The following is a 12,191-nucleotide window of genomic DNA, read 5'->3' as shown; positions in this document are numbered from 1 at the left end:
CATAGTATTACTTTCTTAGCTAGAGTATACATATCTCCCTGGGATATAACATAATTTATGCAACAGCATACAAGACATTTTTGGACTCCTTGTTGTGCTGTACTCACTTGAACAGGAAGGTGGCGCGGCTGTCCTTCATGGGGCAAATTTTGTCATCAAACTTTGTCATCAAAGTCTGGCATTCTCTGGATTTATGGAGCTTTCAAGACAACTGGGAACTCAGGAAAAAAACAAGGTTGAATCATGATTCATCATCAGTGATCTTCAGGTCAGAGCTCTAGAAAGATGCCCGAGTTCCCGACTTGCAATTCCGAGTTGGATGAACGTTCTAAACCTATTTTCAGAGTTCCCAGTTTTCTGGAACTCACTGAAGTCAGATTTCTCATTTCTGAGTTTCCAGTTGTTTTGAGCGTGGCAGAAGTCATGCTGGATTGACAGCATGGCCAATGTTGAATGTTTTTAAGCTTTTTCAGACTTGGGACCACACACCTACTACACTGAATAGCAGACCAGCGATTGTTTTGTGATGCTTGCAGTTAGCAACTGATTCCTTCTAAATTACTCACTGTTGAATTTGCGATTTCCAACTTGTTGTGTAGTGTTTATGTTCAATGGCCAATGAGCACCGATAGATTTCTCTTCATTATTTCTCTTCATATGACAAGGATTAAAAAGCATTTGCCAGTAGATTGTCTACTTGATTCATGCCTTTTGAAAGTATGATGTTGATATGAACAGTCCAATCAAAGCTGCTGTAGATATAACATTCTGTAGCTCAGTTGGTAGAGCATGGCGCTTGTAACGCCAGGGTAGTGGGTTCGATCCCCCGGGACCACTCATACGTAGAATGTATGCACACATGACTGTAAGTTGCTTTGGATAAAAGCGTCTGCTAAATGGCATATATTATTTGACATCATTTTATCTATGGCCAATGACCTTGAGACTTCTTGGATGGGCACTTCTAATATAACTCTATGGTAGCACCCAAGGTGCTGGAATTTTCGAGCTCTACCCTTAGATTTGCCAGGGACATAGTGTCCCCATGAGTGATAGAACACTGAGCCAATCACGGCGCAACTAGAGAACATTACCAACCGCTGTGCTCCCCCCCCCCCTCCCCACCACCACCACCACCACAGAAATCACTGAGCTAGGCTGAAACACCTGCAATTTGGAGCTGCCTTACTCAAGAAGCAAAAAAGACTTTATTAACTCTATTATTATTATTTATTTATTTACATTGTTTGCAAAGTGATATGTGACCCGCATTAATGTCAAAATAACATGCAAAACAGGAACCCATCTTTTCCAAACACAAGTCAATCAAATTTCTTTATAATGCCCTTTTTACAGTGCTAAACAGAAACCCAGCCTAAAAACCCAAAGCAATGCAAATGTAGAAGCACGGTGGCTAGGAGAAACTCCTTAGAAAGGCAAGAACCTAGTAAGAAACCTAGAGAGGAACCAGGCTCTGAGGGGTGGCCATTCCTCTTCTGGCTGTGCCAGGTAGAAAGTATAAGAGTACATGGCCATTTAAGGCCAGATTGTTCTTCAAGATGTTCAAACGTTCATAGATGACCAGCAAGGTCAGTACCTCAGGTGTAAATGTCTGTTGGCTTTTCATTGCCGAGCATTCAGAGGTCAAGACAGCAGATGCGGTAAAGAGAGAGAGAGTCAAAGCAGCAGGTCCGGGACACGGAAGCACGTCCGGTGAACAGGTCAGGGTTCCCTAGCCGCAGTCAGAACAGTTGAAACTGGAGCAGCAGCACGACCAGGTGGACTGGGGACAGCCAGGAGTCATCAGGTCAGCTAGTCCTGAGGCATGATCCTAGAGCTCAGGTCCTCCGGGAGGGGAGGGAGAGAGGGAGAATTAAATTCACACAGGACACCAGATAAGACAGGAGAATTACACCAGATGTAACAGACTGACCTTAGTCCCCCGGCACATAGACTATTGCAGCATAGAAACTGAGACAGAGGTGGGTCGGAGGACACTGTGGCCCCAGCCGACGATACCCCCGGACAGGGCAAACCAGGCAGGATATAACCCCACCCACTTTGCCAAAGCACAGCCCCCACACCACTAGAGGGATATCAACAGACCACCAATTTCCTACCCTGAGACAAGGCTGAGTATAGATAATTCTGAGTAGATAATTCCATAAAAATGGAGCTCTATAGGAGAAAGCCCTGACTCCAGCTGTTTGCTTAGATATTCTAGGGACAATAAGAAGGCCTGCGTCTTGTGACCGTAGTGTACGTGTCGGTATGTACAGAAGGACCAAATCTGAGAAATTTGTAGAAATGCCAAAAACCGTTGTAACAGTTTGTGGCTCTAGATTAGAACGTGCTCCCAATGATTTTTGTATCCTCCGTATTAAGGGATTTCCTACTTCTGTTCTTGAAAGTTTGAGTCCCAGTGAAGGTTTGATTCCTAACTATGGATCAGTTTTAGTGAGAGGAAATCTGAGATAAGAATCCACATTAATTACTTTTTAGAAATGGTTATCCCCCCAGGGTGTCAAAGCTGAAGTGTATTGTGCAGCCAATTAACTCTAGTTCATGTTACTCCGGTTGCCAGGGATTCTGTCCATACACACAGATTATGAGACTGGTTTCGGTTGCGAGGTATTCTGTGAGCCTATACAGATGTAGGATCTTAATTTGATCACTTTTGTAGTGTATTTGAGTTTTTAAAATGCTTCTAAAATGTGTAATTGCCATTTTGAAATTTCAGACTTGATTTGCCCTAACAAAACATTCATCAACCCCTACAAAAATGTACATGAATTATAATTCACATTTTCTGTTGCTACAGGATTATTTTTCTGCTGTAGCAAAAAGGCTAAAATTAAGATCCTACATCTCTATATTGGCTGTAGCTGGTTTCTGGTTACCATGTATTTTTATATATATTTTTCATATTGTGTGATGTTAGTGAGGTGTTGTTTTAGGAAGAGCCTGAGGATTTGTAGCTGTGCTTTTCGTGACTGCTTTAAATACTATTTAGTATTAATGAGGGGCATTGGGTGATGTCTTGCATTGGGTGATGTCTTGTTGATGTCTTGTTGCTTGAAGTGCCTTCACTGTAGCAGCTCAATCTGTTCCTCCCTCTAGAGTTGTCTACTTCATTTCTCTCTCCTGAAATGAAAGTCTACCTGTATTAGTCACACATCACTATGTGAAAAACTTGCCACCTGAAAGTTGTCTGAACGTAATAGTTTCTATCTCTGGATTGAAGTGTAATACACAATGAAATGGATTAGATGCTACCCTTCATCACCTGCTGAAGAACGGGTGTGATTGTATTCAATCCCATTCTTTGGTTTCACAAGATAGAGCATTCATTATTTGCGGTCTTTCTCATCCTCTGTCTCTCTCCATATCTCTTTCTTTTTTTCTCTCCCTCCATCCATCCATCCCTCCCCCTCCCTCCTCCCTCTCTTTCCCTTACAGGGCTGTCTATCCGTAGTGTGTGTTGGAGGGCAGACCGTATCCTGGCAGGGACGCAGGACAGTGAGATCTTTGAGGTGATGGTTCGGGACAGAGACAAGCCTCTGCTCATCATGCAGGGTCACTGTGAGGGAGAGCTCTGGGCTCTGGACGTCCACCCCAAGAAACCGCTTGCTGTGACCGGCAGTGATGACCGATCTGTACGGTCAGTCTTAACTCCAGCAGTAATTTAGCTCATACATCAGCTCCCTCAGAAGCATCTTTACACTAGCATCTTTATAGACCCTGTAGTTATCATCAGAGCTTTCTTCCCTAATTTATCCTTTCTCAGTTTACCCAGGCCACCATCCCTGTTCATTCTATTTTAATGTACCACTTCATCCAGACTTTTCATCTTAATTACATACACTCAGTGAACCCTGACCAGTAGTACTACTCATCCTTCTTGGTTCACTGGTTCTCCTCTCCTTCAGACAGCCCTTAGTTTGTCAGACACTGTTCTACACATTTCTAACCGGGACAGTTCTAGCCCAGAGTTCAGCGCTAGCTATAGAAAAGTCACAGTGCCAGCCTGTGCAGGGGGCAGACACTTGACAATGAAGCCACACACAACCCCTTCCTACCAGGAGAGACAGAGTTCTCTGTGGGCCTGGTAACACTTATTATCTATTTTAATGGTCCCTAATAAACCATACATGAATCATTATGCCCACATTTATAAACCATCTATTAATCATTATGCCCACATTTATAAACCATCTATTAATCATTATGCCCACATTTATAAACCATCTATTAATCATAAGTAAAGTATTTTTGCAGTCCCTAATCTAAAGTGAGCGCTATCTTACCCTAACCCTTAACATAACATAACCTAACCCAACCGTAACCATTATGCAATCTTTTTGTAAATGTTTTATAAATGGTTTATTACGGACTGTTAAAAGAAAGTGTAACCCTTAATTCAAGCCCTCACCCTGCAGCAGTAACTAGCTCATTAAAATGTCTGTCTTAGTCACTTAGCTGCTACTGAGATCTTCTTCACTTAATACTTTCTAGTGGGTGTGGCTCCAGAAGCCATGTTCATAGCTGAAACTGTGCTGATTGGTTATGACTGTGTGTGTGTTTGTGCGTGTGTGTGTGTGTGCATGTCTGTGTTTGTGCGTGGCTGCGTGCGTGCATGCCTGCATGTGTGGTGTTCTCAGGTTATGGAGCCTGGCAGACCATGCCCTGATAGCTCGCTGTAACATGGAGGAGGCAGTCCGCAGTGTGGCCTTCAGCAACGATGGCTCTCAGCTCGCTCTGGGCATGAAGGACGGCTCCTTCACCGTGCTCCGAGTCAGGTACTGCTAAAATGTACCTTCACTACCTACCTTTAGTCCCTAGAGTCAGTTAAACTAACACCCACTCACTCACACACGTGTAGCTCACAGTTACAGAAAACATCCACAAACAAACACTTTTAGGTCCGAGTGTCAGGTACAACAAACTCCCACCTTCCATATCACTACCTCCTTTAGTCCCTAGAGGCAAGTGCAGTACGGCATGCACTGTCTTGCACATTTAGTTCCCAAATACAGGCACCACTTACCACACCTGTAGTCCCTAGACTAATCTTACAAAGGAGTACGACAAGCACTCCTTTCATAATCTGCTTTAGAGCTCAGTGTTCAGTACAGACTCTCCTATCGGGTATAGGACCATCACCTCCCGCCTTTACTGCTACAAGTTCACGCATCTCCTATTACCCACCTTAAAGGTTACTACAAGCTTCCCTGCGGGGATCTAGTGTGTGGGTGCGCGTGGGAGGAGTGGGATTTTTGGAGCAGCGGACACCTTTTGGTAACATAATATCCTCACCAGTCCCACTCCCATTCACAAGGGGGTGATAGGTGATAGCATATTATTTACATATTTAACTTTTTTTATTTTGTGATAGCAAGGAAAAGTCATCTTCCCTTGCTAGTATTAGCTAGCTGGCAGCCTGGCTAGCAGGCTTTAACCTGTCTAAAAACATAGCAAGCTAGCTACATTTTTTAGCCTCCCACATCTGCATGTGAAATAATCTGAGTTATAATTTAAAAAAAAATATATACACTACCGGTCAAAGGTTTTAGAACACCTACTCATTCAAGGGTCTTTCTTAATTGTGTTACTATTTTCTACATTGTAGAATAAACGTGAAGACATCAAAACTATGAAATAACACATATGGAATCATGTAGTAAACAAAAAAGTGTTAAACAAATCTAAATATATTTTATATTTCAGATTCTTCAAAGTTGCCACCCTTTGCCTAGATGACAGCTTTGCACACTCTTGGCGTTCTCCCCAACAGTCTTGAAGGGATTTCCCACATATGTAGAGCACATTTTGGCTGCTTTTCCTTCACTCTGCGCTCCGACTCATCCCAAACTATCTCAATTTGGCTGAGGTTGGAGGATTGTGGAGGCCAGGTCATCTGATGCAGCACTCCACCACGCTCCTTCTTGGTAAAATAGCCCTTACACAGCCTGGAGGTGTGTTGGGTCATTGTCCTGTTTAAAAACAAATGATAGTCCCACTAAGCCCAAACCAGATGGGATGGTGTATCGCTGCAGAATGCTATGGTAGCCATGCTGGTTAAGTGTGCCTTGAAATCTAAGTAAATCACAGACGATGTCACCAGCAAAGCACCGTCTCACACCATAATACCTCCTCCATGATTTACGGTGGGAAATACACATGCGGAGATCATCCGATCACCCTCACCGCGTCTCACAAAGACACAGCGGTTGGAACCAAAAATCTCAAATTTGGACTCCAGACCAAAGGACACATTTCCACTGGTCTAATGTCCACTGCTGGTGTTTCTTGGCCCAAGCAAGTCTCTTCTTATTATTGGTGTCCTTTAATAGTGGTTTCTTTGCAGCAAATGGACCATGAAGGCCTGATTCACACGGTCTCCTCTGAACAGTTGATGTTGAGATGTGTCTGTTACTTGAACTCTGTGAAGCATTTATTTAGGCTGCAATTTCTGAGGCTGATAACTCTTAATGAACTTATCCTCTGCAGAAGGTAACTCTTGGTCTTTCAATACTCTGGTCCTTATGAGAACCAGTTTCATCATAGCACTTGATGGTTTTTGCAACTGCACTTGAAGAAACTTCTTGACATTTTCCGTGTTGACTGACCTTCAAGTCTTAAAGTAATGATTGTTTATCTTTGCTCATTTGAGCTGTTCTTGCCATAATATGGACTTGGTCTTTTACGAAATAGTGCTATCATCTGTATACCCCCCTACCTTCATGCTCAAACGCATTAAGAAGGAAAGAAATTCCACAAATTACATTTTAAGAAAGCACAACTGTTAATTTAAATGCATTCCAGGTGACTACCGCATGAAGCTGGTTGAGAGAATGCCAAGAGCATGCAAAGATGACATTAAGGCAAAGGGTGGATACTTTGAAGAATCTGAAATATAAAATATATTTTGATTTGTTTAACACTTTTTTGGCTACTACATGATTCCATGTGTTATTTCATAGTTTTGATGTATTCCCTATTATTCTACATTGTAGAAACTAGTAAAAATAAAGAAAAACCCTTGAATGAGTAGGTGTTCTAAAACTTTTGACCGGTGGTGTATATTATTATACTTGCTGGTGTAATCTAAAACAGTATCCCAGTTTGATATGCTGCTGTTGTATTCATTATGATATCAGCTAAAAATAGAACATCATGTTTTGGTCATGGAGAAAAGGCACATGGCTAGCTAGTTGGCTACAGCAGTTTCTACCATTTCACAATAGCCTGGAATCACTTGTTATTACCCATAAACAAAATACCCTTTTGGGTGGATTTGTGTTGTTTTGGTTTACTGTTTGAACAGTCGCTGAGATTATTTACATTTGGTAATCAATGCAAAATAGGCTACTTTGATGAATAGCCTATATAGCCTATAGATCAGATCAAGGAGCCAAGCAGACTACATTGCCCCCACGGCTGCGGGAAGGAATGACACCGGGCATCTCAATTTTCAAGTAATACACAAGCTTGTTAAGTCCCGGAGCGTATTACAAGGAGCCGCCCATTTTGTGACAAAAAAAGTACATTGCAACACTAGCGTGTGTATTTACCTTAAGTGCCTTTTCCCCAGTGGAAGCTAACAGTAGTCAAATGGCCATTTAGGAAAATAATTTAATTTAGAAAATTAAGGAACGTTTTTACTTTGGTTAGTTAGCTTTCATAAGTACTTGCATTATAGCAAAGCTGGCAAAAGTATTTCCAGCATCAAACTCTTCAGATACATCTCGTAAAGAAGGGCCATAAAGTTATGCAACCCAGCCTACAGTGCCACCATGGGCCGAAATCTCTGGTTTTAACAGCCTTCAAATGAGATGCTGAATTCATCACTTAAAGCCTGACTGAAGGCCCCAGTTTAATTTACTCCCCAGCAGATTCAGTTGGTATGCTGGCACTTTCCATTAGGTTATAGTAAATTGGTCCGCAGTGCTGTTAATCAATACGTTTTGAAGTGGCTAATCCTCACGCTGCACTTTGAAGTGAACAGTGCTCCTGATTTGCATTTAGTCTATCGGAAAAGAACGGGTTTACAGCATTAGGAGCAGCTTTTTATGATTGGATGAATTTATGTTGCCTGGGGCTGTGTTGTGTTGTGCTGTATGATTTTGACTGAGAGCTGGTGCATTTAAAAGGGTTTGACTTGTTACTTTGAATTTTTATCGACCTCATCGTTGAATATAGCTGTTTGAGGTTATTCCCTATGATTACTGTTCACCATATCTTATCGTTAGGAATTTGTCAGGATAAGGGACAAACATCACTGGCACTATGATTCACAATTACAGCACATTATAAGAATACGAAGCCACACTGTCTATACGTCCTGTGATTACATACTTCCTTCCACCTTTTGTGATCGTACCAACATTAACATTACCAGAGAGCAATTTAGACAGAAAAACATAATTATGTCCCCATCTAAAATGACCCTTGAAATATGAGTTAATCAAGTCTGGGCCCGCGGAATTGCTTTTGGGTGGGCGCAGCAGGTGTGATAAGACTGTGGTGGTTCATTGTAATGCGTCCTCCTCAGAGAGAGACAGCAGGAAGATGAGTTTAGTGGCGAGGCTCCCTCTCAGTGTTTCAGCTGGCCTCAGAGTCATTATGACAATGAATGGGCCCAGTCCATCTGCTGCTGCTCACTGTTGGTTAGATAGATGAGCTAGCCAGCCAGCCTCCTGCCTAGAGCAAAGGGATTCACTCTTCTTTTCCCTCCCTCCCTCCCTCCCCCCTCCTCTCTCCCTTCCAGGGACATGACGGAGGTGGTGCACATTAAAGACAGGAAGGAGGTGATCCATGAGATGAAGTTCTCTCCGGATGGCAGCTACCTGGCCGTGGGCTCCAATGACGGCCTGGTGGATGTGTACGCCGTGGCACAGCGCTACAAGAAGGTGGGCGAGTGCAACAAGTCCTCCAGCTTCATCACCCACCTAGACTGGTCCATGGACAGCAAGTTCCTCCAGAGCAACGACGGTGCGGGTGAACGCCTCTTCTACAGGATGCCAAGTGAGTGAATCACCGCCACCAGCCGCCACCACGTTTTGGCAACGTTGTGACAATGTTGTGCTTTGGCAGCTTGGCTTTGCTTTTGATAGATTCTGCTGTCACTTTGAGAGTGACTCACTTTGCAGAAAAGCAACGCTTCATAATGACAAAATTGTCCCTGTGTCTCTCTGAACTAGGCCATGATAACCATGGTATAACTCCTATTATCTCAGCTTACTGGGAACACTATCCGTGATTGAATCTGATGTAGCGGTTTCTTGTTTCCTTGTTGGGAGAAGGCACGTAAACAGATCACACAGCAATCAGCTTGACAGTAAACAGTCATTTAGTCCATGAATCGAAGGTGGATCACAGCTAGCTTAGCGCCACGCCAAACAAGCCCTTGTTAAACACACACACACACACACCTCTCTCTCTCAAACTACACTGTTTTTGGAGAGCTGTGTGAAAAGCCCTGTCAGAGTGAGTGACTCAGCGTTGCTCCAGGGTGTTTAGTGTCAGCAGGCAGACTGTCTAGACTGACAGTCAGGAGGGCAACAGGTTATGCTGCAGAGAAGACAGGAGAGAGGGGAAAAATAGTTTGGTTGCTACATTTTCCTATTATTTATTAGGGAAAATATTTGACATCAATGGGTAATTTATTACATTTACCTCAAACATATTACCTCAATGTGTTTGTTTATTTGTGTTTCCTGCTTCACTTATCTGTCTTTTTAACATTGCATTATTTTGCAATTATAAAAGCCAAGGGAATATTCTCTTAGAAAGTCAATTAATTACGATAATAGAATGTCGTCAATCAAGTGTTGAAGCATGGTAGATTTTCTCATTTCACTTGTCCCATAGGGATTCTAGATAGCTCCCTCTTCCCTGGGGGTTAGACTAACAAACCACGCGCATGCACATGCAGTGACACACACGCGCGCACGCACATACACAAATATTCATGCTGAGGACCCTAATTAAAAAAGGAGCTCCACAAGTGATGCAAGCTTCGGACAGAAAAGGGCTCCCGGCTCGAGGCTTTGTTTACGTTGCTATTTGGTTTATTTCTTGCACCAATTAAACCCCTCATTAACACAGGAACAGGGTGTTTGTTTGTTAACACCTTCAGTCTCATGTTTATGTAACCTTTACCTACCTGTTGAGTAAACGTATTGCCCTTTAGTTCCTACTAAGAACCTTAGCAGCTAGGTTAGTAGAGTCGTAACAGAGTCAACATTATTTAAAGGTCATATTATTTACGCACAACAAGCTGGTTTTACAAGATACATGCATTCTGCCAATGTTTGTCATCCATCCTGCTTTTCTCCCCTGAAGTTGGGAAGCAGCTGACCACTAAGGAGGAGGCAAAAGGGATCCACTGGAGCTCGTGGACAAGTGTGATTGGTCCAGAGGTGAGTGGGATCTGGCCCAAGTACACCAACATCAGTGACGTCAACTCTGTGGACGCCAACTACAGCAGTGCTGTGCTCGTTACCGGAGACGACTTTGGTCTGGTCAAACTGTTCCGCTTCCCCTGCCTAAAGAAAGGTCAGTAAATGTCTTTGTTCTAAATATGCAACATGCCATTTTTACTTTGGAGTCATTACAATAAGAAATACATGTGTACCCATGCAAATATAGAATGACGAGATAGGGAATTATGTTGAACACACTCCCCTTCTCTCATTTAATTTTGACTAGTTTTTCTTTCCCTGATGTTGTGAACAGGGGCAAAATTCAAGAAGTACATTGGCCACTCTGCCCACGTGACCAACGTACACTGGTCTCACGACCTGCAGTGGGTGTTGACCACCGGAGGGGCTGACCACTCTGTGTTCCAGTGGAAGTTCCTGCCTGATGGCGTCATGAACGGAGGACTGGAGACCAATATACCACAAGGTACGTACAGTATTTAGCCTGAGGAACCTGGGGGTTTGATTTCAGAATGTATTGTATGGTTCTAATGAGAGATCCGATATTGTCATGTTGAGCTGGTGCTGAAGTGTTCTTGGGTAGATTTGTGTATGAAATATTATTTAATATGATTAATCTACCTTAGAGTGACTACAGTACACAATATCCATGCTGTTGTCAAAAGTCAATGTAATGACTATGTGAGTGATTGTTGCAGCAGTGAAATCAGTTTGCTTGCTGCCACTGTCTCCTGGTATCGGTTCCCTCTAGATGGCCATGCAGACTCCAACAGTGAGGAGTCTGACTCTGACGTGTCTGATGTCCCGGAGCTGGACTCTGATATTGAGCAGGAGACACAGATCAACTATGACCGACAGGTGGGTGTGTGGAGCTTACAGACACTGGAGGGAGTCCTATATGGGTCAGACAGAAAGTGGGTGAAATCAGGTTGAAGATGATACACGATATGAGGGACATTGAGAAAGTTCCATATGAGGAACAGGGAGAGTGTCTTACATGATGCAGAGAAAAAATGAGTATCAGTACAGTTGTGGGATCTTAATTTGACCAGTTTGTTCGAAGTAATAAAATAATAAAATAATTTTAAAAGTTATCATTTCTTATCGGAAATTTGTTGTGATAGACTATAGTTTAGTTGTGAGATCTAGTGAGAAAAAAGAGAACTGTGGGTTTTTAGTGAATTTGTGTAAATCACAAGGCTCATTTGAATTTCCTGCGGCACAGGGAAATGATCTGCGACAACAGGGTAATCAAATGAAGATGCTATATTCATATATGAGAATGACAGTTGAATGAAATGAGAGGAGAATATGCCCCATTTAAACTGGTGTCTGAAAAAAAACATGAGAGCCAAGAGAACACACTACTCAAGGCTTAAACAATACCCTGTTTAAATACCCTACAGTAGATGAGGCAGAGAGAGAATAAATTGTTTGAACAACCCACATTAGTCAGTGTAATCTGAATTGGAATGGCCCGTTGTTAGTCAGAATGCCTCCAGCCATATACTGTATGAGGATCCTGAGGCATCCTGAAAGTCAGTGAAGGTGCCGAGTGGAGATATTCTGATATTGATTGATGTTAGCAGAGAGAGGCTGCGAGGCGGACGGAAGGGGAGATAATATATTCAAATAGCAGAGTGCTCCTATCAGCAGCTTTGTATGGGATCAGCGCTGACTGAGACTTTATTTGTCGGAAAACGCCTGGGTTGCCATGGCATCCATCACATGCCTTATCTCCACTGG

General features: G+C 42.8%; 1 protein-coding gene across 4 annotated transcripts in view; it reads left to right on the top strand.

Moving 5' to 3' along the window:
• LOC124038315 (echinoderm microtubule-associated protein-like 6) overlaps positions 1–12,191 on the top strand; it is a 100,003-nt gene that overhangs the window by 42,978 nt on the left and 44,834 nt on the right. For all 4 annotated transcript variants that reach the window (XM_046354040.1, XM_046354038.1, XM_046354039.1 and 1 more), the window contains exons 7-12: positions 3,460–3,661; positions 4,662–4,799; positions 8,771–9,027; positions 10,348–10,560; positions 10,741–10,911; positions 11,197–11,303. In XM_046354040.1, coding sequence (XP_046209996.1) covers positions 3,460–3,661; positions 4,662–4,799; positions 8,771–9,027; positions 10,348–10,560; positions 10,741–10,911; positions 11,197–11,303 — 1,088 coding nt within the window. The remainder of the gene's footprint in view (positions 1–3,459; positions 3,662–4,661; positions 4,800–8,770; positions 9,028–10,347; positions 10,561–10,740; positions 10,912–11,196; positions 11,304–12,191) is intronic.

This window comes from Oncorhynchus gorbuscha, linkage group LG06, assembly GCF_021184085.1.
Source record: "Oncorhynchus gorbuscha isolate QuinsamMale2020 ecotype Even-year linkage group LG06, OgorEven_v1.0, whole genome shotgun sequence".
NCBI classification, from domain to species: Eukaryota; Metazoa; Chordata; class Actinopteri; order Salmoniformes; family Salmonidae; genus Oncorhynchus; species Oncorhynchus gorbuscha.
Note: the sequence above shows the minus strand (reverse complement) of the source record. Positions and strands in the feature narration are given on the sequence as shown.